The 27,283-nt window shown below is 39.1% G+C and overlaps 1 protein-coding gene across 1 annotated transcript; it reads right to left on the bottom strand.

Moving 5' to 3' along the window:
• Positions 1 to 347: 347 nt before the first annotated feature.
• On the bottom strand, positions 348 to 21,412 carry LOC108367024 (small G protein signaling modulator 2; the record flags this gene model as incomplete). The annotated part of the gene is made up of 12 exons (XM_017621543.1): positions 348 to 749; positions 12,335 to 12,612; positions 12,697 to 12,876; positions 12,938 to 13,062; positions 13,216 to 14,272; positions 14,343 to 14,502; positions 14,587 to 14,746; positions 17,510 to 17,646; positions 17,721 to 18,210; positions 20,411 to 20,632; positions 20,697 to 20,916; positions 20,989 to 21,412. Coding segments are annotated over 12 exons (3,542 nt in total), but the record flags the coding sequence as incomplete, so codon positions are not given.
• Positions 21,413 to 27,283: the final 5,871 nt, after the last annotated feature.

Here is a 27,283-nt window from a genome sequence, read left to right as displayed (position 1 = left end):
TGCACGTAAGTCTACTATGCAATAACTTTTACAGTTAAAAGCCTCCCTTTTGCAACATCATTAACTCACAGCTACTGATTTCATTTTAATTATAAACAATTGTGTCTGATATATATATCTACCTACATACATGCACACAATTAGGTAGTTCACAAGGTGTTGTATACTGTCGTATGTATGTCATAAACTTTAAATGGCTAATAAATTATAGTTAAGGGATTCGCAAGATACCATAAAAGTTGTATTATCAAATTTCACATCGTTAAAAAATATGTAGTTGGTTGTGATTTCAAGNAGGTGTTGTATACTGTCGTATGTATGTCATAAACTTTAAATGGCTAATAAATTATAGTTAAGGGATTCGCAAGATACATAAAAGTTGTATTATCAAATTTCACATCGTTAAAAAATATGTAGTTGGTTGTGATTTCAAGTCCTCTAAACATTTATTGAGCCTTTAAAGACTTTACGACATAAGACAATACGACACTTACGACACCTTATGAACCATCTAAATGTGTCAACTACTCTATGCTCACTTACAGATGTGTCTGATTTTTTACATATGTACTCGTACGTTTGTGGCTATGCATATTACTAAGAATGATTTTTTGTTTTTGTTTTTTTTGTTTTTTTAATTTAGTATACATATTATAATTTTTACTTGTTTTCTATTATTGTCTGCAATTGTAGTACAAGGCTTCTTGACAATTGCAATATGGATTGGGCGTCGTGACGTTCTGCCATTTCTGGAAAATAAAACAAATAAATAAATATTTGATTATGATTGTGTAATTTAATAACTTTATTTAAATTCAAGAAATTCATCATCGCTGTACATATGAACATAAATACATATATAACATACCTACCCAGCGGCGCAAATGCACATTACGTAATCGACTACTCCTTCAAAACTTCGAAGGCGATATATCGGAATGAATGGATTACAACCTAGATTACTTTCTTATAGGCATGGCCGCTTTGTGGTTAGCGTCCTTTACATACTGTTTTTGTTTGTAATCGGAAAGTATTATGTGACCGAATACTCTTCGGGCGTTCATTACAATACGTCTTCGTTTGTAAATTGTAATGTGCATTGTAAGCAGACTGCCTACGATAAGCATTACAATTTTAAATTGGGTCAGCGGTGTTTTAATTATTTATTTGTATGAATTACGCAAAGCATATTCTGGACGGACCCCATTTAGCAGTGCGCCGCTGGGTAGTAAAACTGAGCTTTTGGTTTTCCTCTCTGAGCTACCTGCCAGAACGCGGCACTCCGGATAGCCACCGGATGTCTTCTGATGTCTCCAGAACACCATATGCACGGCGAGGCCCAAATATTCGCCGTCACGGAGAAAAACACCATGCTGTGCAAGTAGTTCAGGTTAGGTTATGCTTGCTGCCCTCATCCCGTACAGGAAAAGGGCACACTTAGACCTCCATGGGCCCATTGTGATGTCATATTAGGAACTTCTAGCGTCTCTCCACTTACCTTAAAAGTGGAACCAATTTGTAGCTCTGATGAAGCGCACAAAATCGTAGAACCTGGCCGAGTCCAGTTCAGCCAGACACTCCAAAGAAGAGTGGAGGAACGAGCGTCGACGAGCCCTTGTCAAAGCGGGACAGTGACATAGGTAATGTTCCACGCTTTCGTTTTCCTCCTCATCGCGGCAGCTACGACAGTAAGCGATTGACTGCACACCCATCCTGGTAGGGATGTAGGGAGCCGACATCTACTTGCGGCAGAATCCTTGCCAAGGCATGTCAGAAGGCATCTATATGAATTTCGGTTTAGAAGTTCATAAAACAACCACTGAACCCAACAGGATACAGGCAGGTTATTACCCAAATTCACAGGGAGTCAGTCCCAACTTACACGAACTCCCCATATCTGTTTGACTCAAATATGCCCAGCATGCGGAGAGTCACCCCACGACTCCACACACCACTTTGCATGTCCACGAAAACCCACTCAACTAACGCCCTTTCCCTATGCTTAACGACAAAGAAACCAGCATTAAAGCCAGTAATAAAGCAGCCTTGAAATCCAACAAAGAATTAATCATGCCAACAAGTACTACTTTGGACTGAGTAGGCAACTGCTCTATAATAATGTTCGTGCTGTCTATGGATCAAAAGCATGGACAATGAAAACATCTGATCAGGTGGTTCTTGGAACCGCTTGAGCTCTTGGATTCATGGTACGTTTGGCCACTCTGATGACTCTAAACACAGCGGAAAGGTAAGACAAGGAGTATTCTCCCCAGAGTTAGAACTAGAACATCATTTCAGCTTCTTGACCACCGTAATGTGTACCATGCGGAGACCGCTCGGCACCTAGTTAAAAACCTAAGGAGAAAAGACTGGTGTTTATCTTCTCTGCCTGTCAGACAGCCCTGAAAGCTCATACGGAGACAGCAAATAATCTCCCTGAGGCCACACATTTTTAAACAAAATGGTCCAGCATTATAGAATTCAACTAATATAAGATATTGAATACAACTGCAAATCTGGTGAGTTGGGAAGGTAATGTACGACCACCACCGTTCTTCCGGGGAAGCACATGGTAAGTATAACAGTGGTCATTTTTAAGCAAGATTCTAAGAACAGCACGATGTTAGCGTCCGGGAATGAAAAGATGACCTCTGCTCGAAATTAAACGACTACCTCTCTGAACTTTCTCGCTTTCTAACCCTCTCGTCGACGAAATCAACGATCACGCTCTTACACAACTGGCCCAAGGAGATAAGGCTTCACTTAGGTATTCGCAGAGCTGGGTAAATGCAATTACATTACAATTACAATTACATTCCTCAGTAATTGTAATTAGGATTCAATTCCTTTAGTTCACAGCAAAGGAATCGATTACTTTTTCAATTCCTTGAAGTAATTTCAAATGGAATTGTTTTTTCTTTAATTCCATTACAAGGAATTTCATATTGTAATTGGAATAAATTACGTGCTAGTAATGTAATTTCTTTTATTTCAATTCCTTTGAAAGGAATTGAAAATGTAATTTTTTTTCCAATTCCTTTCAAAGGAATTGAAAATGTAATTGATTTTTTTTCCAATTCCATTCCTCAAAGTAATTTAAAAAGTAATCGAAAAATTTATAAAAAAAAATTGTTTACTGTTGAATTGCAATAGCTTTGTTAAATTTCTTGGTTGCTAACTGCCTTGAATAAACAACTTATACCTAAGTAGTATTACTAATTGGACTTTAAGAAAACTGAATAGCTTAGACTGTAGCTGTTCAGTTTATAGGGTAACGGTTAAATTTTCCAGATCCTACCGCGAACGCGCTTCGCGGCAGATGAGACCCATAAATGTTGCTGCCTTGGGCACTGCTGTTCTCTTGGACTAATCCCTGCGTATCTATAAAAATGCACTGAGTTAATTGTGTATATTATGGTACCCTTAATTCTACCCAAAATGGCGTGCCTTCTGGGGCCTTTGAAGTACTCTTACTGGTATCCTGCGTTACAAATGAGGATAGAGTCCGCTTGAATTACGAGCCCTGTGGGACTGGAGATCCTACCTCCTAAGAGTTTTATAAACAAATTTCATTGCTATGGCTAAATTTTGATGATAACACTGTAACGACGCTAAAATTACACAAAAAACGCCGCGAGACGTAAAATTAATTTTTAGTAGTATGTTACGGATCTGTATACCGTTTTTTTAGATAAGGTCATTTAGTCAAGTTATTTTCATTTTAAGTTTTCATTGCGAATGATAAAAATTCAAACTTTAACATGGTCATACGGTCATGTACGATATGGCGTATGGGTAACATTATTTCCTGCTAGTATTTCATACAAAAAATTATTGCACTTTCACTTAACCCTCGCAAATCACAATTGGCCCTGATCGGGCCTAAGTGTGCTGGCGCCCTCTGAGCCTAGCAGCCACTTCAACCTAATCCTTGCAAACTTGCTTATTTATCCATCGATTTTCATCGGTAGTAGTGTTTTAAGCCGCAAAACAAGCAGATATTGGCTAGTCTGTACTAATATATGTATATTTTGAAAAGCGTTTTTTTTTTCTGTTCGCATAGCTCGAGAAAGGCCGTACCGATTTTTTTGAAATTTCGGAATCTACTGCAGAATTTCCAAGGATGGTTATAGGCTAAAAAAAAGTTTCGATATAGAAAGGGGGCGTGGCACCTCCCATACAAACCGAATTTTTCAAACTGCATATATTTGTGGTACAGGACTAGAACTGGGTATGGTGATATATATATATACATATAAGACCAATTCCATACTCATGGAGAAAATGGGTGGAGAATGGGGCGTGGCACCTCCCATATAAACCGAACTTTTCATATTGCATATTTCTGGAAGTGTTCATGGTAGACTGTAAGCCTTTAGTTTGACTCCCTCAAAAATTTTCCAACAGTTATCTTTTTAAACCTCTTTAATTTGATACCCATATTGTAATATTTTATTTATTTTATCAATGTAATTTAGTTAAATTTTCAAACAGATGGCAACCCTCCTCAAACATATTTTCGGCAGTAAGCCTTCTTAAAACTCTTTAGTTTGACACCCACATGGCAATATTTAATTTTTTTTAACAATTTGACTGAGTTTAAATTTTCAAATAGGAGGCCACCCTCGTCAAAAATACTTCCAGCAGTTATCTTTCTTAAACCTCTTTAACTTAATACCCATATTGTAATAATTCATTGATTTTAAATTAATTAAATTTTAAAATAGGTGGCAACCCACCAAATTTTTGCGATATCATTGGTTCTGGTATTATACCGAATAATAAAAAAAATATTATTCAAATCGGTTCAGCCGTTCTCGGGTTTTGATGACCGTGACATACGAACACAACATTTTTATATATATATAGATATACATAGAAGATGTCCAATGTGTGCTTTCGATTTTAATCTTTGACCACAACAAAAATTCCACATTGTATATTCGTGAATGAACTTTCAGTTTCTCGATTACTTTTACAATTCCTTTGAGTAATTGAAAAAACTAAAGTACGCTTGCGATTCCAGGTAATGGAATTGAAAAAAAAATCAATTACATTTTCAATTCCTTTTAAAGGAATTGTAAAAAAAATTACATTACTAGCACGTAATTATTCCAATTACAATATGAAATTCCTTGTAATGGAATTAAAGAAAAAACCAATTACATTTGAAATTACTTCAAGGAATTGAAAAAGTAATCGATTCCTTTGCTGTGNACAATTCCTTGTAATCTGTAATTGGGAGTAATTTAATTCCTAAAGGAATCATTACGACCCAGCTCTGGGTATTCGTCTTTATAAAAGTAAAATCTCCTCAGCCGAGCTTTTCCTACATGGCCCACTAAACCGGTTCAAAAAAAATGTTTTTCATATTTTCATGACATTAGTAGAGAAAAGACTTGCACCACATATCAATAGACATTTTTTCAAAGGCTCTTGAATATCGGATCAGCGAATCGTATTTGAACCTCAAAACTTTTTGCTATAAATCTATTATCGTCCTAAAACTCAAAATATGTATAATTGGAAGCTATTTCGGGCTATTTCGAAAAAAATTTTAGGTTTCCAGGGGTAGTTTTTAGCCAGGAACCCAAATATGTTGATATTTTTATCCTACCAAGCAATCTAAATTAATAGTAAATATAATCCCCAACTCAAAATTGACAAAATCATGAATATCAATTTTCAAATCCACAATTATCCCCAAAAATTGTCCAATATTCTCAAAACTATACACCATCCTATTCTATTTTTTCCGGCCTTTTCAATGCTATCAACGGAATTTCGTTATATTTTTTAAACCCGAGTTATTACCGATATTCTGCAACTCTTTCGTATTCGGATTTTGCTACAAATCGTAGAAATAGTATGCTGCAATCCGNGACTATACACCATCCCATTCTATTTTTTCCGGCCTTTTCAATGCTATCAACGGAATTTCGTTATATTTTTTAAACCCGAGTTATTACCGATTTTTCACAAAATCAGCATTACTTGCTGCTTAAGTTTTTTACGATGGAAATGATCACCCCTATTCTGCAACTCTTTCGTATTCGGATTTTGCTACAAATCGTNCCATTTAAACAGATAAATTTGTCGTTCGCATATACGTATATTTTTATCTATTGCTTTATATGAACGAACAAAAAAGAATGTTTGTTGCCCCTCATCGAGAAACTTGGGTANGTTCGCATATTCGTATATTTTTATCTATTGCTTTATATGAACGAACAAAAAAGAATGTTTGTTGCCCCTCATCGAGAAACTTGGGTACGATTTAGTTATTTGTACAACGATTTTCGGTTGTTGTGTCCAAACGCATAACCCGAATCCAAAAACTTTAACATAAACGTGTAATCAAAGGATTCACATTTTATTTAAGATAAATGTTTCAAATTTCCTACCACTAGCTTATTAATAAACTCGGTTTGCACTATGCACTTTTTTGCAAACTTCGACGTGGGTTCTGCGCAAAAATACTGTGGACGGCGTAGCCGGAGTGATATGCACAAGAAATGTTGTATACCTTTAACAAGCGGAAGCCCTTCTTCCCCGCAACACAGAAAGGAGAATTCTACTTAGTAAGGGTTATAATTCCTAAGCGCGGCCGAAGGCAGAAGCAAGCGCAACAGGTGGTGGACCTAACAAAGTGCATATTTTCAATGGCTTGGAAGAAGCTGTTATCGCATTAACTGGATTGAGAACCAGAGCTTCAAGCATAGGAGGAGTTCTGGCTTGTGGTTCAACAATTCAACCAGAAGCTGACATAGATGCGCCCATGGTTACTATGCCCGACAGCTCCGCATACCTTTGGGAATCCATTGCCATAGCGCCCGCCTACTCTGCTGCTATAATGCATCAGAGCCCACAGTTTTCCTCAAAATATGTAAATTAACCAATTTTACAATAAACAAACACATGATTAGTGTTTTTTTTTTATTTCTTTTCCACTTTGTTTTCCTTCATTCAGCTATCTTCGAAAAACAACTGATAGCTGGCAATGCTGCACATGTTTCCGCAAGGGTTGCAGCATGTCGATTTTTAGTTTTTCGTAGCGTAGCCGAATTCAAAATTTGAGATATTGCGCATGCGCAATATGGCTTTGAAAATCTCTATGTATTTAGGTTTTTTTTTCAGTTTTCAAAGAACAAAATTAATTTATTTCTGGGGTATAATCGTTATTTCTCCAAATTTTATGTAGCTAGGGGAAAAAGCATATAATCAAAGTCGAATATGTATTTCAAATATTCTTATACGATGTTTCCACAATTCGTAATTCGTTCTCTAAGTAATTCGTAAATTACCCTGTTTTCCGACACACATTAGTAATTCGTTTGGCAGCTCTAGTTCTTGTTTTTCGCTATTTATTACTATTTTTGTGTACTGCAAATATTTAAGATAGTGCTAAAATTTAAGTTATCAACAACAATTTTATTTATATATATATAGAGAATATTTTATTAATATTATTCTATAATTAGAAAAAGTGCCAGCAAATGGGAGCAGACCGGTGAAAACTTCAATATATTTCCGATAAATATTAGATAAGGCACCGATTCGTTCGTCATTCGCATGGTAATTCGATCTGAATTACCTACAAATGAGGTAATTCGCTCTCAAAATTTTGTATGACGAATTACGTAATTCGGGAAGTAATTGGCAAGGCGAATGATGAATGGGAGAACGAATTACGAAACGTGGAAACGCCGTATTAAGGATTTCAGAGGAGCTCTAGGTTATGCCCCGCTTATGCATAGCAGACAAAATTATACATTAATTTCACCTTGATTTCAGAGTTTCGACTTTGTTCCTGAATTCATATATAAACGTATATTCTGCGTAATGAAGAAATTAAAAATTTTTTCAGTAAACATATAGTACATTTAATGAGATAAACTTCCATTTTCAAAGTTTAACAATATCCATTGCCTCGGGAAATTTTATATTAAAAAAAATAAAAATTAAATTGCCATTACTGTTTATATAAATAAATGACTGCCATTTTAAATAATAAACATAAAAATTTAGAACTCCAATTTAACTTTATCTGCATCATAACCACCCGGTGCGCATGCATGGCGGCAAAAAGAGACAAACTAGGTTGGTTCCGTACGAGCCCGCGGGATCTCGCGGGTGCCCAAAACAGCTCCTCGCGCTAGAAAGATTGATAATAGAGAGCGAATACCTCCCACTTTTGGATCGTAAATGTCTTCTTCCTGCACGAAACAGCACGAACTTTTATTCCGGGCAGAAATGTGCAAGAAATCGAAATAACAGCCGCTGTTTGTTTACATCCGAAAGCAAATTTTGTAAAATACAGAAATGCAAAATAGCCATATAAGTTAATTACACATAAAATTATTGTTTAGAACTAATTTGTTTATTCCGGACACGAAATGTGGTTTTGTATGTTCCTCATGCTCTGGGCACTTTTGGCACGTGTTGACACATCTTTGACATTTGTGAGAGAGTAACTCATTTTTACGCTCTAATTACCGAAATAGACCAGAAATCGTGTGGAACAAACTTACTATATCTTTGTGTGTGCAGCTATTGAGAAAAATCGGTAATAACTCGGATTTAAAAAAAAAAATAACGAAATTCCGTTGACAGCAATGAAAAGGTCGGAAAATGGAACAGGACGGTATATAATATTGAGAATATTGGCAAATTTTTTGGGATAGTTGAACAATTTGAAAACTGACATTTATGATTTTGTAATTTTTTAATTTAAATAGATAGCTTGGTAAGATAAAAAAATCAACACATTTGAGTTCGTGGCTAAAAACTACCCATAGAATCCTGGGGATTTTTTCGAAATAGCTTCCAATTATACACATTTTCAATTCTAGGACGATAAAAGATTTATAGCAAAAAGTTTCGACGTTCAAGTAAGATTCGCTGATCCGATATTCAAGATATTGGGGGGGAGTCTTTGAAAAAATGTCTGTGGACATGTAGAGCAACTTATTTCTCTACTAATATCATGAAAAGGTGAAAACAAATTTTTTCAACCGGTCTAATGGGCCACGACAATGACGCACCGCCGATGGTGCTTCGTAGGCTGGTAGAAGTGGCTGGCGATAGGAAGCAACCGCTTATAGTAGGGTCCGACGCGAATTCCCATCATACGGTGTGGGGAAACGCGGACATAAAAGAAAGAAGTGAGTCACTTTTTATCTTTATATTACAAAGGAAGTAGCTAAGAGAGGTGAAGAAGCGACGTATATTGGACCCATGTCCAGGAATGTTCTGGATCCAACTCTCTTCACGATTTTCGTACGAAGGTGAATAACTGGAGGGTGCGGCAAGCACCATCTTCTCTGACCACAAATACATAAGTTTCGACATTTTGATCTCTCCGAAACGAAATAGTAGGGTCCTCAGAAATCCCATAAATACTAATTGGGAAGGCTATAGAAAAATACTAGACGATATGAAGCTTGAACTTAACGAAGGAGTTAGAACACTGACACCGATCCTTACTAATGCATACAATACATCCTGTCCGGGAGACCAGGGAAACCTTGGATCATCTTCTCTGCCGATATCCTGCACTGTCAAAATGCTTGGGAGATCCAACTGGCAACGCTAAGGACCTACCGGCCTATGTACGGCCGAACGTCGGCAAGATTAACCTAACCTAGCCTAGTAGTGCCGCTTTTATAACAACCTGTCCTCCTATGAAATCGCTAGCCCTCTTACGACCAAAAACCGCAACTCTGTACTCTTGGGTTAAAGCAGAACTAGGTATCTATCATTTCTATCTATTATTTTAGATCACTTTCTAACACTGCTGGTGTACATGCCTTGAGATCATGATTCAATAATACAAGGTTCGATAAACTGACAGTTGTCTCTCTCGCACCGCTCCCTTAGCAGTGGCACCGTGTTGCTTCTTTGCAAATTTACATGGAAACAGTGTAGCTTTGGTGTGAAATAAAAGTATAAGCTTTTGTGCAATATGTTTATTTGTATATGCATATGAAGCATATTTAACTGATGAAAACATAAGCANTCCTGTCCGGGAGACCAGGGAAACCTTGGATCATCTTCTCTGCCGATATCCTGCACTGTCAAAATGCTTGGGAGCGTACCAATACGAGAAGTTAGAGGACATCTCAAAAGTAAGACTGAAATTTCTTCTGCTTCTCCGCAAGCAACGCGTAAAAACGAGATCCAACTGGCAACGCTAAGGACCTACCGGCCTATGTACGGCCGAACGTCGGCAAGATTAACCTAACCTAGCCTAGTAGTGCCGCTTTTATAACAACCTGTCCTCCTATGAAATCGCTAGCCCTCTTACGACCAAAAACCGCAACTCTGTACTCTTGGGTTAAAGCAGAACTAGGTATCTATCATTTCTATCTATTATTTTAGATCACTTTCTAACACTGCTGGTGTACGTGCCTTGAGATTAGGAGTGAGCTGGCATGACGGGAAGAAGAATAAAATAAAAAACCCCTTGTCAACGGCGTTCCCGCGGTAAGTAGAAATCGAAAGCATACGTTCGCAGGGGAATGAAGATTGTATATGGCACCACAATTGGGGACAATCACTCTCTCTACACATTTCAATCTAANGATTAGGAGTGAGCTGGCATGACGGGAAGAAGAATAAAATAAAAAACCCCTTGTCAACGGCGTTCCCGCGGTAAGTAGAAATCGAAAGCATACGTTCGCAGGGGAATGAAGATTGTATATGGCACCACAAATTGTGGTCCACAATTGGGGACAATCACTCTCTCTACACATTTCAATCTAAACCTAAGAACTTTCGATCTGTAATAAAAATGCTAAAAATATGTACAATCACGATGAACTCACCATTGAAAAATTTGATGACATCTGTAAAATCCATGCTGTTTGAAAGTATTATGTCGCGATACGTTTCCAGTAGTGCCAAAGCGAGGAAGAGTACAAAGTGACCAGAAGCCACATGTTTTGNCGTCGGCAAGATTAACCTAACCTAGCCTAGTAGTGCCGCTTTTATAACAACCTGTCCTCCTATGAAATCGCTAGCCCTCTTACGACCAAAAACCGCAACTCTGTACTCTTGGGTTAAAGCAGAACTAGGTATCTATCATTTCTATCTATTATTTTAGATCACTTTCTAACACTGCTGGTGTACGTGCCTTGAGATTAGGAGTGAGCTGGCATGACGGGAAGAAGAATAAAATAAAAAACCCCTTGTCAACGGCGTTCCCGCGGTAAGTAGAAATCGAAAGCATACGTTCGCAGGGGAATGAAGATTGTATATGGCACCACAATTGGGGACAATCACTCTCTCTACACATTTCAATCTAAACCTAAGAACTTTCGATCTGTAATAAAAATGCTAAAAATAGGTACAATCACGATGAACTCACCATTGAAAAATTTGATGACATCTGTAAAATCCATGCTGTTTGAAAGTATTATGTCGCGATACGTTTCCAGTAGTGCCAAAGCGAGGAAGAGTACAAAGTGACCAGAAGCCACATGTTTTGCTGCCCAAATCACTTCCCATGTAGCAAAGACATCATCATAAACCAATTCTCGCTTGAAATCAAGCAAAAACCAACGGTAACAGAAATAGAAGTGTGTGTAATCTCCATTCGAATCCATTAAATCATACATCTCTGAATCCAATATTTGTATGAGAGAACTGAAATTTATAGTTATCGTTAGTTATTATATTTTATTCAAAACTTAATTCCGCTTAATGGCTTGCAGCTATCGTTTCACCCACCGCATATTCGCAAAATGCATATCCATGGCCCCGCCATTCGGAAAATTTTCGATCATACGTTCCATTAGTTTACAAAAGCAACTGTAGCACAATGACTCGTCGTCAAAAATTACCAGTAATGGAGCAACTAGATCACACNTACGTAGATATATCAATATTACGTTCATGCCAGATTTCCTGCAAATACATTAGAATTTACGAAAGGAACTTCACTACTAATTGCCTACTTTGCGTACTTTTCTACTACCATTTTCGAAACAAGGGATTGCATTCTTGCCCTTTCTCTGGCCTTCGTAAATGCAACCTTTTGTAAGGGAGTGTCAAACCGCAGCTGTCAATAATTATCTAACCTTGTATTATTGAATCATGCCTTGAGATTAGGAGTGAGCTGGCATGACGGGAAGAAGAATAAAATAAAAAACCCCTTGTCAACGGCGTTCCCGCGGTAAGTAGAAATCGAAAGCATACGTTCGCAGGGGAATGAAGATTGTATATGGCACCACAATTGGGGACAATCACTCTCTCTACACATTTCAATCTAAACCTAAGAACTTTCGATCTGTAATAAAAATGCTAAAAATAGGTACAATCACGATGAACTCACCATTGAAAAATTTGATGACATCTGTAAAATCCATGCTGTTTGAAAGTATTATGTCGCGATACGTTTCCAGTAGTGCCAAAGCGAGGAAGAGTACAAAGTGACCAGAAGCCACATGTTTTGCTGCCCAAATCACTTCCCATGTAGCAAAGACATCATCATAAACCAATTCTCGCTTGAAATCAAGCAAAAACCAACGGTAACAGAAATAGAAGTGTGTGTAATCTCCATTCGAATCCATTAAATCATACATCTCTGAATCCAATATTTGTATGAGAGAACTGAAATTTATAGTTATCGTTAGTTATTATATTTTATTCAAAACTTAATTCCGCTTAATGGCTTGCAGCTATCGTTTCACCCACCGCATATTCGCAAAATGCATATCCATGGCCCCGCCATTCGGAAAATTTTCGATCATACGTTCCATTAGTTTACAAAAGCAACTGTAGCACAATGACTCGTCGTCAAAAATTACCAGTAATGGAGCAACTAGATCACACATGCCTTGCATGTAACCAATTTCCAAGTGCTCCCAAACATAGCTGTAATTAAAAAAATAGTAATTGGAATATATTGTGAACTCAGCACAACTTAAAAACTCACGTGGATATAACATTCCTGAGTTTATCCAAATTCTCATTAGCAAAGTACCAGTAGTTGCGATCGCAACGTTGCACATCCTTCTCGATGCGATGCAGATTCAAACCGAAGGACTCCAGTAATTCGCTCTGTAAATTTTATATAAAACGGTTATGTTCGTGGTATAAAAATGTAATATTCTTTTTGTGCAAATCAAAAATTTATAATTAGGGAACTTCTGTCCCTTAAAAAACGAGAATACGTCCCAATATATCCACAACTTCTCTCCTCCAAGTACTCACACTATATACGCCACCATTGCTGCTGGCAGGTGAGACGCATGCCGATTTAGGCTCTTGCAGTGCGTCCAGTGAAGCCACCACCGTTATGTCTTCGTTCATTGGTGAAATGAGGCTTGTCTTGCGCGACGTCTCGTCGGTTAATTCATCTTCACATTGTAGTACATCGAGTGATGCTGCTTCGGTTATAATAACTGCATGGGTTGGTATCGATTCGGCATCACGCACTTGCGTATCAACATCGATCGCAAACTCATCTACTGGCCGGCGCAAATCGTCGGCACTATGAAATTTCGTAACGTGAGAAGAAACATCTTCCTCCACCTCCACATCGTCGATAATAGCGCCGAAATTCATTGTTTCTGATTCGGCCACAACATTCATTGGCGTTGGCAGATCGATAATATCAGTAAACTCGTTGCCCACTGTCTCATAAGAAGAGGTTGAGGGTGAACTTTTAATGCTCAACAGTATTATACCGCCCGCATGCTCAGGTGTTAGACCCGCTTCCATATCAGTGTCGATAGCAAAGCAATTCTCTTGCAGCGGTAACGGTTCCATTGCCTCTATACTCTCTAATTCCAACACGATACGTTCATTTTGTTCAAATTCTTCATTGTCATTGTCTACTGCTTGCTGCTCGTCATTCGTTGTTTCATTCATATCTGCCTGCTCGATATCCTCCTCTACATTACCTGAGTCCGTTGTGCTACTATTTTTCTGCTTTTCCGCTTTGGAAGTGGTCATACTCTCTTCTTCGTCTCTTTCGACTGGTGTCTCCTCGTCAAAGTCCTCCCCCGGATCTGACATATCCGAAAAATCATTCTCCTCGAAAACATCATTTTCCACCTCTTCGCTATCCATTTCATGCTGCCGACAAACTTGCTTGCCGGCACGTTTATGCTTCTCAGCCGTCAGTTTGGCCACAGCCTGGGCATTTTTTTCCTTCTCACGTTGACGCACAATCGCCTCTACAGCCAGCCATTCGCTCATTGTAGTTTCGTAATAATGTTTGCAGGTATCATCGTATTTCTCGCGCTCATCGGGTGTAGAGCCAAAGCTGCGGTTTATTGAGAATTTTATGTATTTAAGTAATCTATGTATACGACTTATGAATCTGTTAAGCATACCTATAATGTCCCAGGAGATATGGCCAAACTTCCTTTCGTATCTCGTGTTGCACTCCGCCGAAGTACACTAAACGGAATACCTCCACATCGCTGGTAACAACACCATCTACTTGGAGCTCCGCCCACTTCTCCTTGGTCAATCCTTGCTCGTCAGCGGTCACTTTAGTTGAAGCAAAAAGTATTAGGTAAAATATATGTTTGTAAGTATGCGATCGATAAAGTCAACTGATTTTCTTTTACTTACAATCTGGAGTAATGCGCCCATTTACTAAACCAGAAAGATGTGTTCGCACTGTGGACAAGTGTCGGCAATAAGCTAGCCAACCATAAAAAGCGCGCGATATTATTTGCCGACGCATCGTAGAGCAAACCAATTCTATGCTTGCTGTTTGACTAGCTTGAATCTATTAAGGAGTGGATGAGCATTTGAAAGAAAATGTGTATTAAAAAATCATCGAATAGTAAGCAATCACACCCAATGAGTTAGTTCGAAAAATAAATGTAGATATATTCAGTGTTGGTCTAGAAAATTACCACTTCCTCAAAAATAACCTTCTTTATAGACATTTAGTTTGCGATTAATTCCCTTATGGCGGTAATGACCTTAAGATTATGGAGAGTCTCTACTAATTCTTTAAAAAAAAAAATAACTTCGATGTACAAAGATTGTGATAAAAATAATATGAGATAGAAATGTTTATATTCCTTCTTATTTAGCGCTATAACCGTCAGTCGGTTTGTGCCGACCCCACAAAGCTTCTCCAATTGCCTCCCTCCTCATGTTGAATGGAGATAGATCCTGCACTTGTTCCTTCCATTTTGTTCGGCGACGCTCTTGTTGAAGCTGGAGCGCTTGTCCATGTGTACAACCTCACCAAGCCCGTGGAATCGTTTTATTTAGAATAGTTCTTTCAAAAACACCCACGCTGGAGCTATACATCTTTGTTTGGTATATATGTTACCTCTGCGATTCAGATTTGCAGCTCTTATCACAAGAGGGTAGAGAGAGTATTTAAAACCTCGTTTGTTCTCAAGCGGCACGGAGAGATAATTTCCAATTTTTATAGAGCTGAAGCTAGTTTTAGTTTTTCGGGGATCCCAAGTTTAGACATGGCGTCATGCTATATAAACCGGTTCCAGGGTTTGACGTGCTGTGAAAATCTTTTCAATGGTAGACTTACCAGGTCTGAAGCCACAGCGATAAGGTCTAATCAGTTGGTTCCTGAACAGCTTTAGTCTTTCACACAGTATCTTCACTCCTTTTTCCCCAGTATCGCTCAATTGTCGCGCTTGTCTCCATAGGCTGCAGGGCAGCTTTATATGCGGCGTATTTTTCTACAGAAGCCGCGCAGAAGTCTTCGTCATACCAGTTATTTTACCGCAGTTGGTAGTAACCAACAACCACTTCCTCAGCGGTACGGGGTGATTGGAATATGGAATACCACTGCTCATTTATGTCTAGGCGATGAGGAATTGCTTGATTGGGCAGGATAGAGGGTCCATTGCTAAATTTATCGGCTGTTGACGTCGAACTTTCACCGCGTTGCATGACGCATGTTTCTTAGCCTCATGTGGACCTAAGCTGGAACAGGGCAGTGCTCCGAGTCGATGTTGGCACCTCGGATAGAGCGCACGCCAAGAACGCTCGAAGCGTATCTTCTATATATTTGGTGTCGTTCTTCGATCGTGGGAGACCCAAGTGGCTTTGTAGAAGTTTTGATGATTGTGTCTGGTACTACTAACTACCGTGCCGCGGCGAAGTCGATCAGCCTATCTCCGTTGTCAGATGTGTTGTCATGAAGGCTGAATTCTCCGACTGTTGGACCAAATATTCCTTCTTTGTTCACCCTGGCATTAAAGTCGCCAACATCAAGGCAGCAGTAGGGCTTGTAGGCATCTTCTACGCGCTCATTGAAACGCTCATTGCCCTTCTCCGCCATTGGGGCATGCGCACATATTAGGCTTACGTTGTTAAATTTTCCCTTTATGCGGATTGTGGCACTTCGCTTACTAGTGGTATGAACCTAGAGGCAAGGTGTAGGAGTCTTCGCCCATCCACAATATCCACAGCAAATTTGTGCACCGTTTCATGGTAGCTGTAATAGATATCGCACCCTGCAGATTGTTCACAGCCCTGCCCCGTTCATCATATTTCCTGTACTGAGGTGATGTCAGCCTGGTATTTGTCCATCACATCCAGCAGTTGGATAGAGGCAACTTCCCTGTAGAGGGTCCGAGCACTCTAGGTGCATATCCGTCTATAAAATTAGTGAAAGTCGGCTAAAATGGGCACCGGCTAATAAGTATTTAGTAAGAGTTTAATCCGCACTCAACGAAGGTCGATTAATTTCCGAGTCCCGCATTGACAAATTTCGGGAATCAAAGGAAAACTGGCGGCACACTTTCCTGTCTCAATACAGAGTTCATCCATGTATTTTTTAATATGGACCAGTTATCTGTATACTTCTTTCGAATTCTCTGGGGACTGTCCGTTCTATTCTAGTAGCCGTGCAGCTTTTCAAAAAAAAAGCAAAGCTGAAATGTCATCTTGGTGATACCTTGAAAAATATTAAAGATATATGCGTCCAGCATAGCGATTATAGTTTAGGTATATTTTCTAAACGAAGTTCGTCTATTTTTGCTCATTTTTGTTTTACTATACACCTGACTATAATCTGAAAATTTATCTCTAAAGCCGACTGTGCTGTCCGTTGACATAGTGCGCACCGTAACCGCCGAATGGTAAGATAAAAACATTTCAACCTCGAATCCAAACAAGTCGGTATTTCCACTGTTTTGAAAGAATGTCACTGCCAACTGATACAATATCCAAATTTTAGGAAGTTTGTGACTATTCGCGGCTAGCGTCAACAACTCCCAAGCCTGAGAGCGTAATGCGCTTCCTTATAGGAATTTTGTCAATCTTTTACATCGAAAGCGAACAGCGAACACGCTAGAGCGGAGTTTTCTAGACGATGGTATTACTATTATCATGACCGAAATAACTCAGACTTAAATATATATTTTTACGCTGTTACAACCTGATAAGAACGACAACTTTTTTACCAAACACTTAAAAAAAAACATGGATAAGTCTTTGTTTTCGAAGGCCAAAAAACTGTTTACCAAAATTCATGTATTCTCTAAATTTTATGAACTGTGCCTACCAGTGGTGAGTCTCCTCCGCTCTGTTCCATAGATAAACTTTTGCTGGAACAGTCACTACTACCGGTGGTCGAGCAACTGCTTAAATGTTTACGTCGAGGGCTTGTGCGCCCCAACTCCAAAATAGGATGTGTTGCCACTGTAAGAGAAAGGCGTACGTACATTGATTCATTTACATAATTGACCTTTCTCAATTAATCTCACAAAACTTACAAAACTCTTCATGCTGACTTTTGCTAACAACACGGAAGACGTAATCGATTGGCGTTTCATCGGTGGATTCCATCACAGAAGGTAATATGCGGCGGCGAACACTCTTTGGCCATGGAAACATTTTCTCCATGCCTCGTTGAGACCAAAGCGGTGGATCAAGTTGGCCATGTGGCAACAATCCAGTTTCCAAGCAGCTCAGAAAAGCTTGCATGTGACCACCTTCAGGGAAGTGTATCGGTGGTTGTTGTACGCCATCTTGTCCAACTAAAATTATGGTGCCGCCAGTATCTTCACCACGATTCTGATGGCAATGCACATAGACAATTTCGTCGACATTGATGTTGAGCGCATATGCCCAATAAAAACTTTTATCGGTACCATCAGCTTCATTATAGCCGTTCATCAATTGATTAGGTGTCCACTTAATGGTGAGGAACTGGACAGTTTGGTGGAGACTCAAATAACCTGGCATCGGTTCGTTGACATCCTTCTGCATATGGAAGAGAGAAAAATAATTAAATAGTTATGTAGATACATCGACAGACAGGTCAAAGGTGTGAAGAGTTCTGCATGTCTGTGCATGCATGCATGTGTACAACATCTTCAATAAGAGCATTAAAATCGAACAGTATGTGAGGACCGCACAGCTTGAAAAACAGCTTTCACTTTGCATCGCTCCCAAACAGTAAAGCATGCCGGTGGAGTTTTTCAAGGTGCAACCAAACCTCGCCGCGGAATTGTTGCATCCACTTATTAGCACTGCCTGGGAAAGTGGCTGCTTTCCAGATGACTGGACGAATAACATTATTATCAAAATTCCTAAAGGGGTGGCCTGAGGAATTCTGATAACTGGCGTGGTATCTGTATTTTACCTTTGGTGGCTAATATTCAACTATCGACAACGCTCAGCCTGGCTTTCGACGGCATTCTTCTGCACAGACCGTATAAACACTGTTAGGGTCATTATCGAGCAGTGCGCCGAATTACAGAATGCGTTTGGGCAACCTTTCGCCGTAGAACGGTGCCCGATAAAATTATCGCCGTTAATAAATCTACGAACGATACATCTAGGGGTCGTGCCCTTACAACGGGAAGCTGTCTGCGGTGCGCAGTGGAATTCGACAAGGCTGCATACTCTCATCCCATCTCTGCCTTTGGGTGATTGGGGATGTGCTGGATGCTGCCTTAAGATCTCTCCTCGACCACGGGCATTGACTATGCTGACGACACATGTAGGTCTTTTGGCACACCGTATTTCTGATCTGCCTTAAATGGGCAACGCGCTACACAGAGAAGCTAAGGCAGCAGGCCCAAGGATCAACTTTAATAAGAGCAAAGTTCTAAATGTGGCAGCGCAGGCTTACGGTGGCGTGAGCGTCTCAGACAAAACACATGAGACTGTGGGGAATTCGACATACCTTGGTGGCTAAGTTACCCCTGGTGCTGGCACCGACGAAGTCATTGACCACCAAATAAGTAAATCCAGAACGACCATTTATCTAATGTTCACGTTATGGCGAAACAACAATCTGTGTTCTCCTCTAAAGATCAATATTTTCCAGTCCAATGAGCAATCCATACTGCTGTAGGGTTGTTCCACTTGGAAAGTCACCATTTCAGTAACTAGGCGCCTGCAAGTTAGAGTCCGACCGATTAATTGGCATCGGCTAGTATCGCCGAAAGAATCAGCATCAGCATCGGCCATTTTTGGCCGATTCTTAGCCGATTATTTTTACTTTTTCCGCAATTTTAACAATGTTCATCAAAATTTTAAATTGTTTAATCAGATATTTTAGAATTTTTTCGAGTACGCAGTTCTTTAAATTTTAGTGTAATAAAGTGCAACTTTGAAGTAGCTAAGAAACATTAAATAAACGAAAGGGAAATAGCCAAAGAATGCAAAAGTGTCGTTACTGTAAGTACTGTTTGGATTATCCTTGCATTAATCGCTGAATTCCTAAATCCTTTGGGTTCTTTGCGCTGGATTGTTAAATTGTTTACGTTACAAAATTACTTTTATCATTAAAAATCTACGGTTACTGTTTAAATATTAAGAAATTGTAATCAATAAAACACCTTTATAGTCAGCAGAAGCTGCATATTTTTACTACTATTAGTACAACTAAGAAATGTGATTTGGTAGCCTATTTTTTTAACTATTATAAAAGTTTATCAAAGACATTTATTCTTGAATGAATTTATATTCAGGTGGTTTTTTCTTAAGAAATCGGCATCGGCCAAAAATTTTGAATCGGTCGTACTCTACTGCAAGTTTCCTTAACCGATGTCTCTGAATAATAATCCGAATTGTTTGGCTTAAAACAATCTCAAATGAGGAGTTTCTCAGAAGAACTAACATGGAGCCCCTTGATATCTGGATCCGGAGACAAAAATGGAAGTAGATAAGTCTCTGACTGCGCAAAGATCACGGCAGTATTGCAGTTAAGGCTATGGATGGAACCCCTAATTGGAAGAGGAAGGCCGCCAGGACAGATCGCCTGAAACCGGGCGGAAAACGTTGAGCGGCGAAGCAACTCGAGTTAAGCTCGAAGGAAATCAAAGCGATTGTAAAAAACCGAAACAGATGGCCCGCAGGCGTATTGGATGCCGTATGTCCGTTGGGGATTATATGGCGAATAAGGAGAAGATACTTTGTATTTTGTAAATATTTAGAACACTGCATGACTCACCGGTAAAACTAGAACATTATTTTTGCCATATAAAAGCGTAGTCTTTGAATTCTGATGCAATGACTCAACATAGTCCTTGGCAACACTAGCAGGTGAACTGGCTTTGTAAGAGCCGCTACTGGTGTCTTCAGAACTGGTATGCAAGCTGCGCTTGAAGTTGATAATCGGACGATGTACTATCGGTGGCGTGCGATTACCGGAGCTTATGCGATGACGTTGAACCTAACGTGAGAAAATTTATCGTTTAAATATAACCTTAGCAATGCTCATCATCAGAGGTACTCACAAGTTCATCAGCATGTGGGTCCGACCAATAGTGGTCTGGCGTTTTGGCGCGCGTAAACTCCAAAGCGCAGGGTCCGACTAACAGCGAACTGAGTATGGAACCATAATCCGGATCGGCGACCAGCGCATCACGATCATAGAAGTTATTGGCATTTTTAACTAAATACTCAATGATTTTAGAAAGACGACGCTCATATAAAGCTAAGCGTATCCACAGATATCTGCCAAAGAAAACACATAACGTGTCATTAGTACATTTATAAATTAATTTTAAAAAATCTTTCACTACTCACTTCACCACCGCATTTGTACAGCCACTAGTTGTAGACGACATCGTATTGATGGTTGTCACCGAATTGCTGCTGCCCTTGCTGAGCAATTTCGGTTTAATAATACTATCACTGCTGGAAGAAGACCGTTTGCCGGTGACCGTGTGCGTTTCATTGACCATTTCGATTTCCAGCAAACAGCGATTTATATAATCTGCTTCAGGGCAAGTTCGGGCAATTTTTTGTATCAACGCTGTCGTTGAAGAGGTTTTGAAGAGGCCCAGTGCACGTCGCCGCAAACCATGACTCAGACATGCCTCTACAGCTCCGCAAAGTGATGTCACCGAACTACTTTCCTCGTGTATATACTTCTTAGTAACAGCCTCTTCCATCAACTGTTTGACTTCCTTCTTGACGGTGGCGATCAGGCGTTCCTTTAATTCAATATCTTTAAAAGTAAAAAAAAGGTAAGAATTACACATTACACGCAAATAGTATTTTAAATAAAAATTAAGCATTCAGGTTAAGGCTTTCCCTTCGGGAACTACACTGAGCAAATCACTAGTGTGGTTAATAAAACCTTTGAGAGAAATTTGGATTCAAGCTCAAACTACGGGGCGGTTTATAACTAAGTAACTTGTTGAATAAAAACATTTTTCTAGCTCGATACATTTCTGTGTTCTTTTTATTCTTTAAACGGCAAGGAAGTTTTTGATAAGACTTAATAAGAATATTGACTTGCTAGTATCGAAACTATTTCTTACACGTTTATTTGCCAAAAGTTGTTCAAAGGCTTAGCGCCAGTGAGTCATTCGCTATCTTATGCTGCGAATGCCGATATATCTATGGTCATAAGCAATAACCGCCTAAGTCGACTTAAGAAAGAATAGAGATATATATGCTTTCGTATTCTGCAACTACTCTTCCATGTATATGTGAAATCCCCATCTCTCCTGCTAGGCTACTTAAAAAGTTATATACGAACATATTTCGGTTTCTCCATTAGGTTAACATTACAATCCAAATGTTTAAAACGGTTTTTCTCGAAATAAGGTTTCTCGACTTAGGCGATTATTGCTTATGACCACAGATATACTAAAGCCAGCTTTTCGGCATAAGCTACTTTTCCATACGAACACAGATTTAATCTAGCGTTTTAACATTATTTGTATTCCTTCGAAATAATTGTTTGTCTCCAGATCCTAAAATTGTATCTTATTACCCCCAAGCCACTTCGCCAGGTGTCAACGCAGAATGTAGTAGCAGCAGGCTAAATCTATGGAATAAGCTGGAAAATTAGGCGAATCGTTACCCCGTGGAAGAGCACTGTTTCCTTCGCCAAATCGATCGTATTTAAATCAAATCAATGTCAACTCTGTCCAGCAGCTCAAATTTATAGATATTCGGCGGTGATGGGCTTGCTTTGATGTATTGTAATACCCTCATGTTTCGTAGACGGCGAAATTGTTTATAGACCCGTCTAGACTTCGGGTGAACATCACCAAAAACCCTTTGGAGTGGTCACGCCGTTTCGCTGCCAACTATTCATGTAAAATGTAATGTTGTTGTTGCCTATATCGTGTAGTCATTCAATTGTTGTGATGAACTAACGGTATGCCCAGGAAACGTGCTGTTTCGATGGGGTCGGTCCAGAGGGAGAGAGGTGTAAGTTGATTTGTTGGATGGAGTGGAAGAGGTAGTTGGTGTTGCGGGGAGACGTCAGGTGAGTACGTCAGGGTCTATTCTGGATAAATTGGAATATAGCCTCCAACTTCGCAGTTGAATCTCACTATCGTGCACATTTAAATGCCGTTGCTTTAGCTCGTAGAAATGCCTTCTAGCGTGCCTACCGGAAGGTTCAGCCTCGATTTAGTGTCTGAATGTGGCCAACAATGTTTCTTTGTATTTTCCTTAAGTGCTGCTATCGAGCAACTTGACGACTTTTGGGGAGAGGGTTAGGCTCCATGTAGTGAAAAATCGAGAGAAGTATAGAGGTAACCATTTACTTTTGATCAGTTCCATAGCCAGACGTCATTATCGGCAATCTCTACCGAATAGCAATACCCTGACTTTCTGCTGTGCGACTTCATCTCTTGGATTGCAATCATCAGTATACCTTGCGGGCATATAAAGCCGTGGAGTCTCCGACGTATTCTGCATTAGGTTGCCGTGGAGTCAGTAGTTGCCGCTTCCATGTGTGAAAAGGGTTTCTGGTCCAGCGTTTGACTCCATACCAGCCCGCAGCATAAGGATGCAGAGCAACCCTTCAGCAAGATATTGCCCCATGGACGAATAGAAATTAAAAGATTTCACCGATCTTACCAGGATTAGATCGCGGAAACAACAGCCCTTTTTAAAACCACCCGAGAGTCAATATGTTACATGGAACCGACTGTCGTGGGAATAAATAAAATGTGATGTGTCCGTTCAGTTAAAATGACTACAACCTCAGCCATTACTTGCACTACTATCAGCCGACATCACGACACAAGCTTCCGGCGTGACGATCCCTTTTGCGCGTCCTAAACGTTTGGCGTCATTTTTGCTTGTATGGCGCCTGTCACGCCATCAATACGGATCGCGATATTTGGATGGCGATCCTGGATCTTGATATTTATTGAAGGTGTAGGATCAAATATTGATGGATCGTGATACTGACCGCAAAATTTCTAGTAATTTTGAAATCCGGATCACTGATCGCGGATCGCAATAAATGTTGAAGGTGTAGCATATTCAAAACGCGATCCATACATTTCGTCCGTACTTCTTGTACTCTCATAATGGGAGCATCAAAAATGTAATCGGTCTCAGGACTTAAAACCTTTCAAAACAAATTGAAAGCATTTAAATTAACATTGGAAATTTTAAAAGAATTATGTTATCCGTTATCTGTAAATTATTGGTACAAAATAAAAATATTTTCTGAGACGTAATAAGCGTGCAGCACAAGAATTATGAAAATACTGACGCAATAAATATTGGACGTTTAGCACACACTCACGACCCATCAATATTTTGAGATCCATCAATACGAATCACGATCCAAATATCGCAATCCGTATTGATCGTGTAACAGGCGCCTAAGACCACAACGGAAATCAGCAAATTACTTTTTAGCCTTTAAATTGGTGGTGCAGGTGGTGATGGGCATTTGAAAAAGTAACTCACTTATTAAACTACCCATCGACCAATTGCAAACCCGCCTATCTTACGGCACTCAAATATTAAAGGAGAGCGAAAAAAACGGCTTTTCTTTGAAGGCATTGCCTTGATAGGCGGTATTTTCTCTAGCTATTATTTTACAAATCTCTTGTTGGAATAATGATCTTGCGATTCTTATGCATAAGTCTCGATGTCTGGAGTCCACGGTTACCAAATCTCATTTTTGTCACAACGGCGATTTAAGTGGTTTTGCAACTAGTCGATGGGCGGTTGTGCAAACACATCGACGATTTTCTTTTAATAATCAAGAGAACCTTTTAGTGTTTGGTGAAGACTTCGCCATAACAAAGTTGGCAAAAAAGCAGAGCGCGTGGTTCAAAAATATTTAAAAAAGTAACGAGTAGTCGATGATAATTTCCACTTCCTAGCCCAAATAAATAAACCTAAAGTCACGTACTTTTGTACCACTGGTGTTTGAGTTGTAATTACATTTTAAAACAATTAAGGCGTACCCATCGATTACACTAATCGATTGATTGACCGCAAATTGAATCGCCTTATCAAAGTCAATGCCACCAAGCCAACTTCAATGTCAGCGCATTTAATGCACAGCAGAAAACGTACATGTCAAATTTAATCCATATCCATTAATGAATGGCCCTTAATCTTAAAAAAAAAAGTGAACGAATGCAAAAGCAACGCTTTCAAAAGAACGAAGTGAGAGTGCTATACTGGTACACGAAGTCAGTTGAGTGAGTGATGGTTTGTGTGTAAGTGTGCTTATTTCATTAAGTACTAAATACAACATGCCCATGTTCACATCAGAATGTGATTGCAAGAAGATATAAACTACATTTATATGCATTTCTCTGCTAACCTTCGACCCACATACATATAGCAATCATTGGCCCGTCAATGCGTACTAATGCGCTTAAGGGCAACTTTACTTGAGTCCTTGAAATTCAGACGTATGTATGGCATTTTATCATTTTTTTTTTTAGTACTGTGAGACTAGTCGCAAGGAGCGTAAAACTCAATTGGCGAGACTTAGGATGTTTTGAATACAAGAGTGAGGAAGGTTTTTTCTAACTCACTCAGAAAGCCATTTAGTGGCCCAGAAACCAAGCCCAGACGTTAGTAGTTATAGGTGGTAATAAATTCCAAAGCCGATTTCGCTCATAATAAAGTTCAGGCACAGTCTAGTTCAGACCCTAAAATAGCTACCACTCTGAGTTTGCAAAAACATTGACCATACCCCTAAGTCCCGCACATCGAGTTTTACAGTTCTTTTGACTAGCCGCACAGTAGTACTATTAAAAAATAATTGAAAAACTAAAAATTCGATATTAAAATTTTTCACAAATGGTTATTGGGAACGCGGCCGGAAGTGAAACAGATTTACATTAGTTGCCTCAAATTCGAATTACACTTTTAAGGGAGAACATAACTGTTGGCAATGAAAGTCTGGTCTGAGAACGCCTTCGAGAAGATTTCTCCAAGCTCTTCAACACCAAATTAATGATCCACTACTCTACAAACCAACCGTTTGTAATGTACCTACATTTGCTGTGATAGCAATTAACGAAGCTACTGCTCCCACGCATATGCATTTGTTCATACAAATGTAACATCTGCGTTCAACTGAGTTAAACAAATGGAAAATCAATGCCGTCAATTAAGTTAAAAGAAAAACGCATTATAGCCCAGCATATTCTACAGTCGCTAACTGACAGTGATTTTTCTTCAACAGTAATATTGTTTCGCCGAATCAAGATGTATCTACATATGTGTGTGTAAATTATTCTAACATACATAACATAAGTAACGCATCCATAAGTATTAGGGTGCTTCTTAAAATGTCAACATCTTAATTTTGTATCGGTCACGCCTTTATTTCGTACAAAACAAAGACATCCGCGAAAATTTCAAAATTTTAAATCTATATATGTATATAAAATAATATCCGTTTTCGTTGTTCGGAGTTAACTCAAAAATTACTGCATAGATTTCAGTCAAAGGTTATACCTTGCATATATGGTCCTATTAGAGACTAACAGAAAACTCGCTGGGTGGTGCTGGGGTTGAGTTATTTATAAAAGTCGTATTTATGAACCGATTTCGTTCAAATTCAAACACGCAACGTAGTTAGTATTATATTGTTTTAGGAATTAGTATTCTATTGTTTTAGGAACATACCTGATTACAAGTCGTTAAACTCTACAAATTGATAGGTCCATGGCTCAGATAAGAGCATAGATGATCAGCCATCCAAGATAAGTTCAGGGTCGAAATGGTACTAATAGTGGTAATGCCGCTCGGAGGTTTTTTGAAAATTATCAATTGCCAGCTCAAATATCTGGAGTAAGCCAGGAACTAATAAAAAGACTTGGAATTCAATAAACACCGACAGCTTTGGCAAATATGCCTTGGATACCGCACAGATTTTCATATGGGATACCCATGGTTTTACATGCCCTGCTCAGTACACGAGATATTGATTCATGGAGAGCTGTTATTGAAAGTGTACCACTTCCGATAGGCATGATGTCGGAAGAAGCCTTGGAAGCCAGAAATAAAGATTTACAGAATTTTCGATTTAAACATACTCGCAAAAATTCACGCTTAATTACGATAGAAAATCTGATGATCTTCGGAGCCAGTCATAACAAGTTTGTACAAAACTTCCTCAAATAACGCCAGCAAAACACTTTTTTTACAGGGAAGCCCAGAATCTACTTTTGGATTATCTTGAAAAATGAGAAAAATCCGATTCGAATTCAGAGAACTGGCTCTAAGTAATTTTTTTTTAGTATTCAATATTTATAAATTGCAAAAATAAAGCAAAAAAGAAAATTATTTAAATAAAAACAAAAAATTTAAAAATAAATAATTTGGTTCCATTTTGGGTAAAAATTACATAAACATTACCAACTTTGTGAAATTTTCTTTATTCTTGAGTAATTAATTTATTTACGCTAGATCAGCAAAATCCCCCACTGTGCGACGATGTCATTCATGTATTTGCTGTACACCGTGTATCGTTGCTCGTTATGCTAGGCTGCTGCTCGCGGCCTCCAATTTTCGGTGTGTACTTTTATGTTGGCACACAAATGGAAGGATTCACAGTTTCACGGCACCTACGAACGGCGAATGGTTT

This window comes from Rhagoletis zephyria, unplaced genomic scaffold (assembly GCF_001687245.7).
Source record: "Rhagoletis zephyria isolate East Lansing unplaced genomic scaffold, Rhagoletis_zephyria_1.1 Rzeph_scaffold_02502, whole genome shotgun sequence".
In the NCBI taxonomy this organism is placed as follows: domain Eukaryota; kingdom Metazoa; phylum Arthropoda; class Insecta; order Diptera; family Tephritidae; genus Rhagoletis; species Rhagoletis zephyria.
The sequence above is the reverse complement of the archived record's forward strand: the minus strand, read 5'-3'. Positions and strand labels throughout refer to the sequence as shown.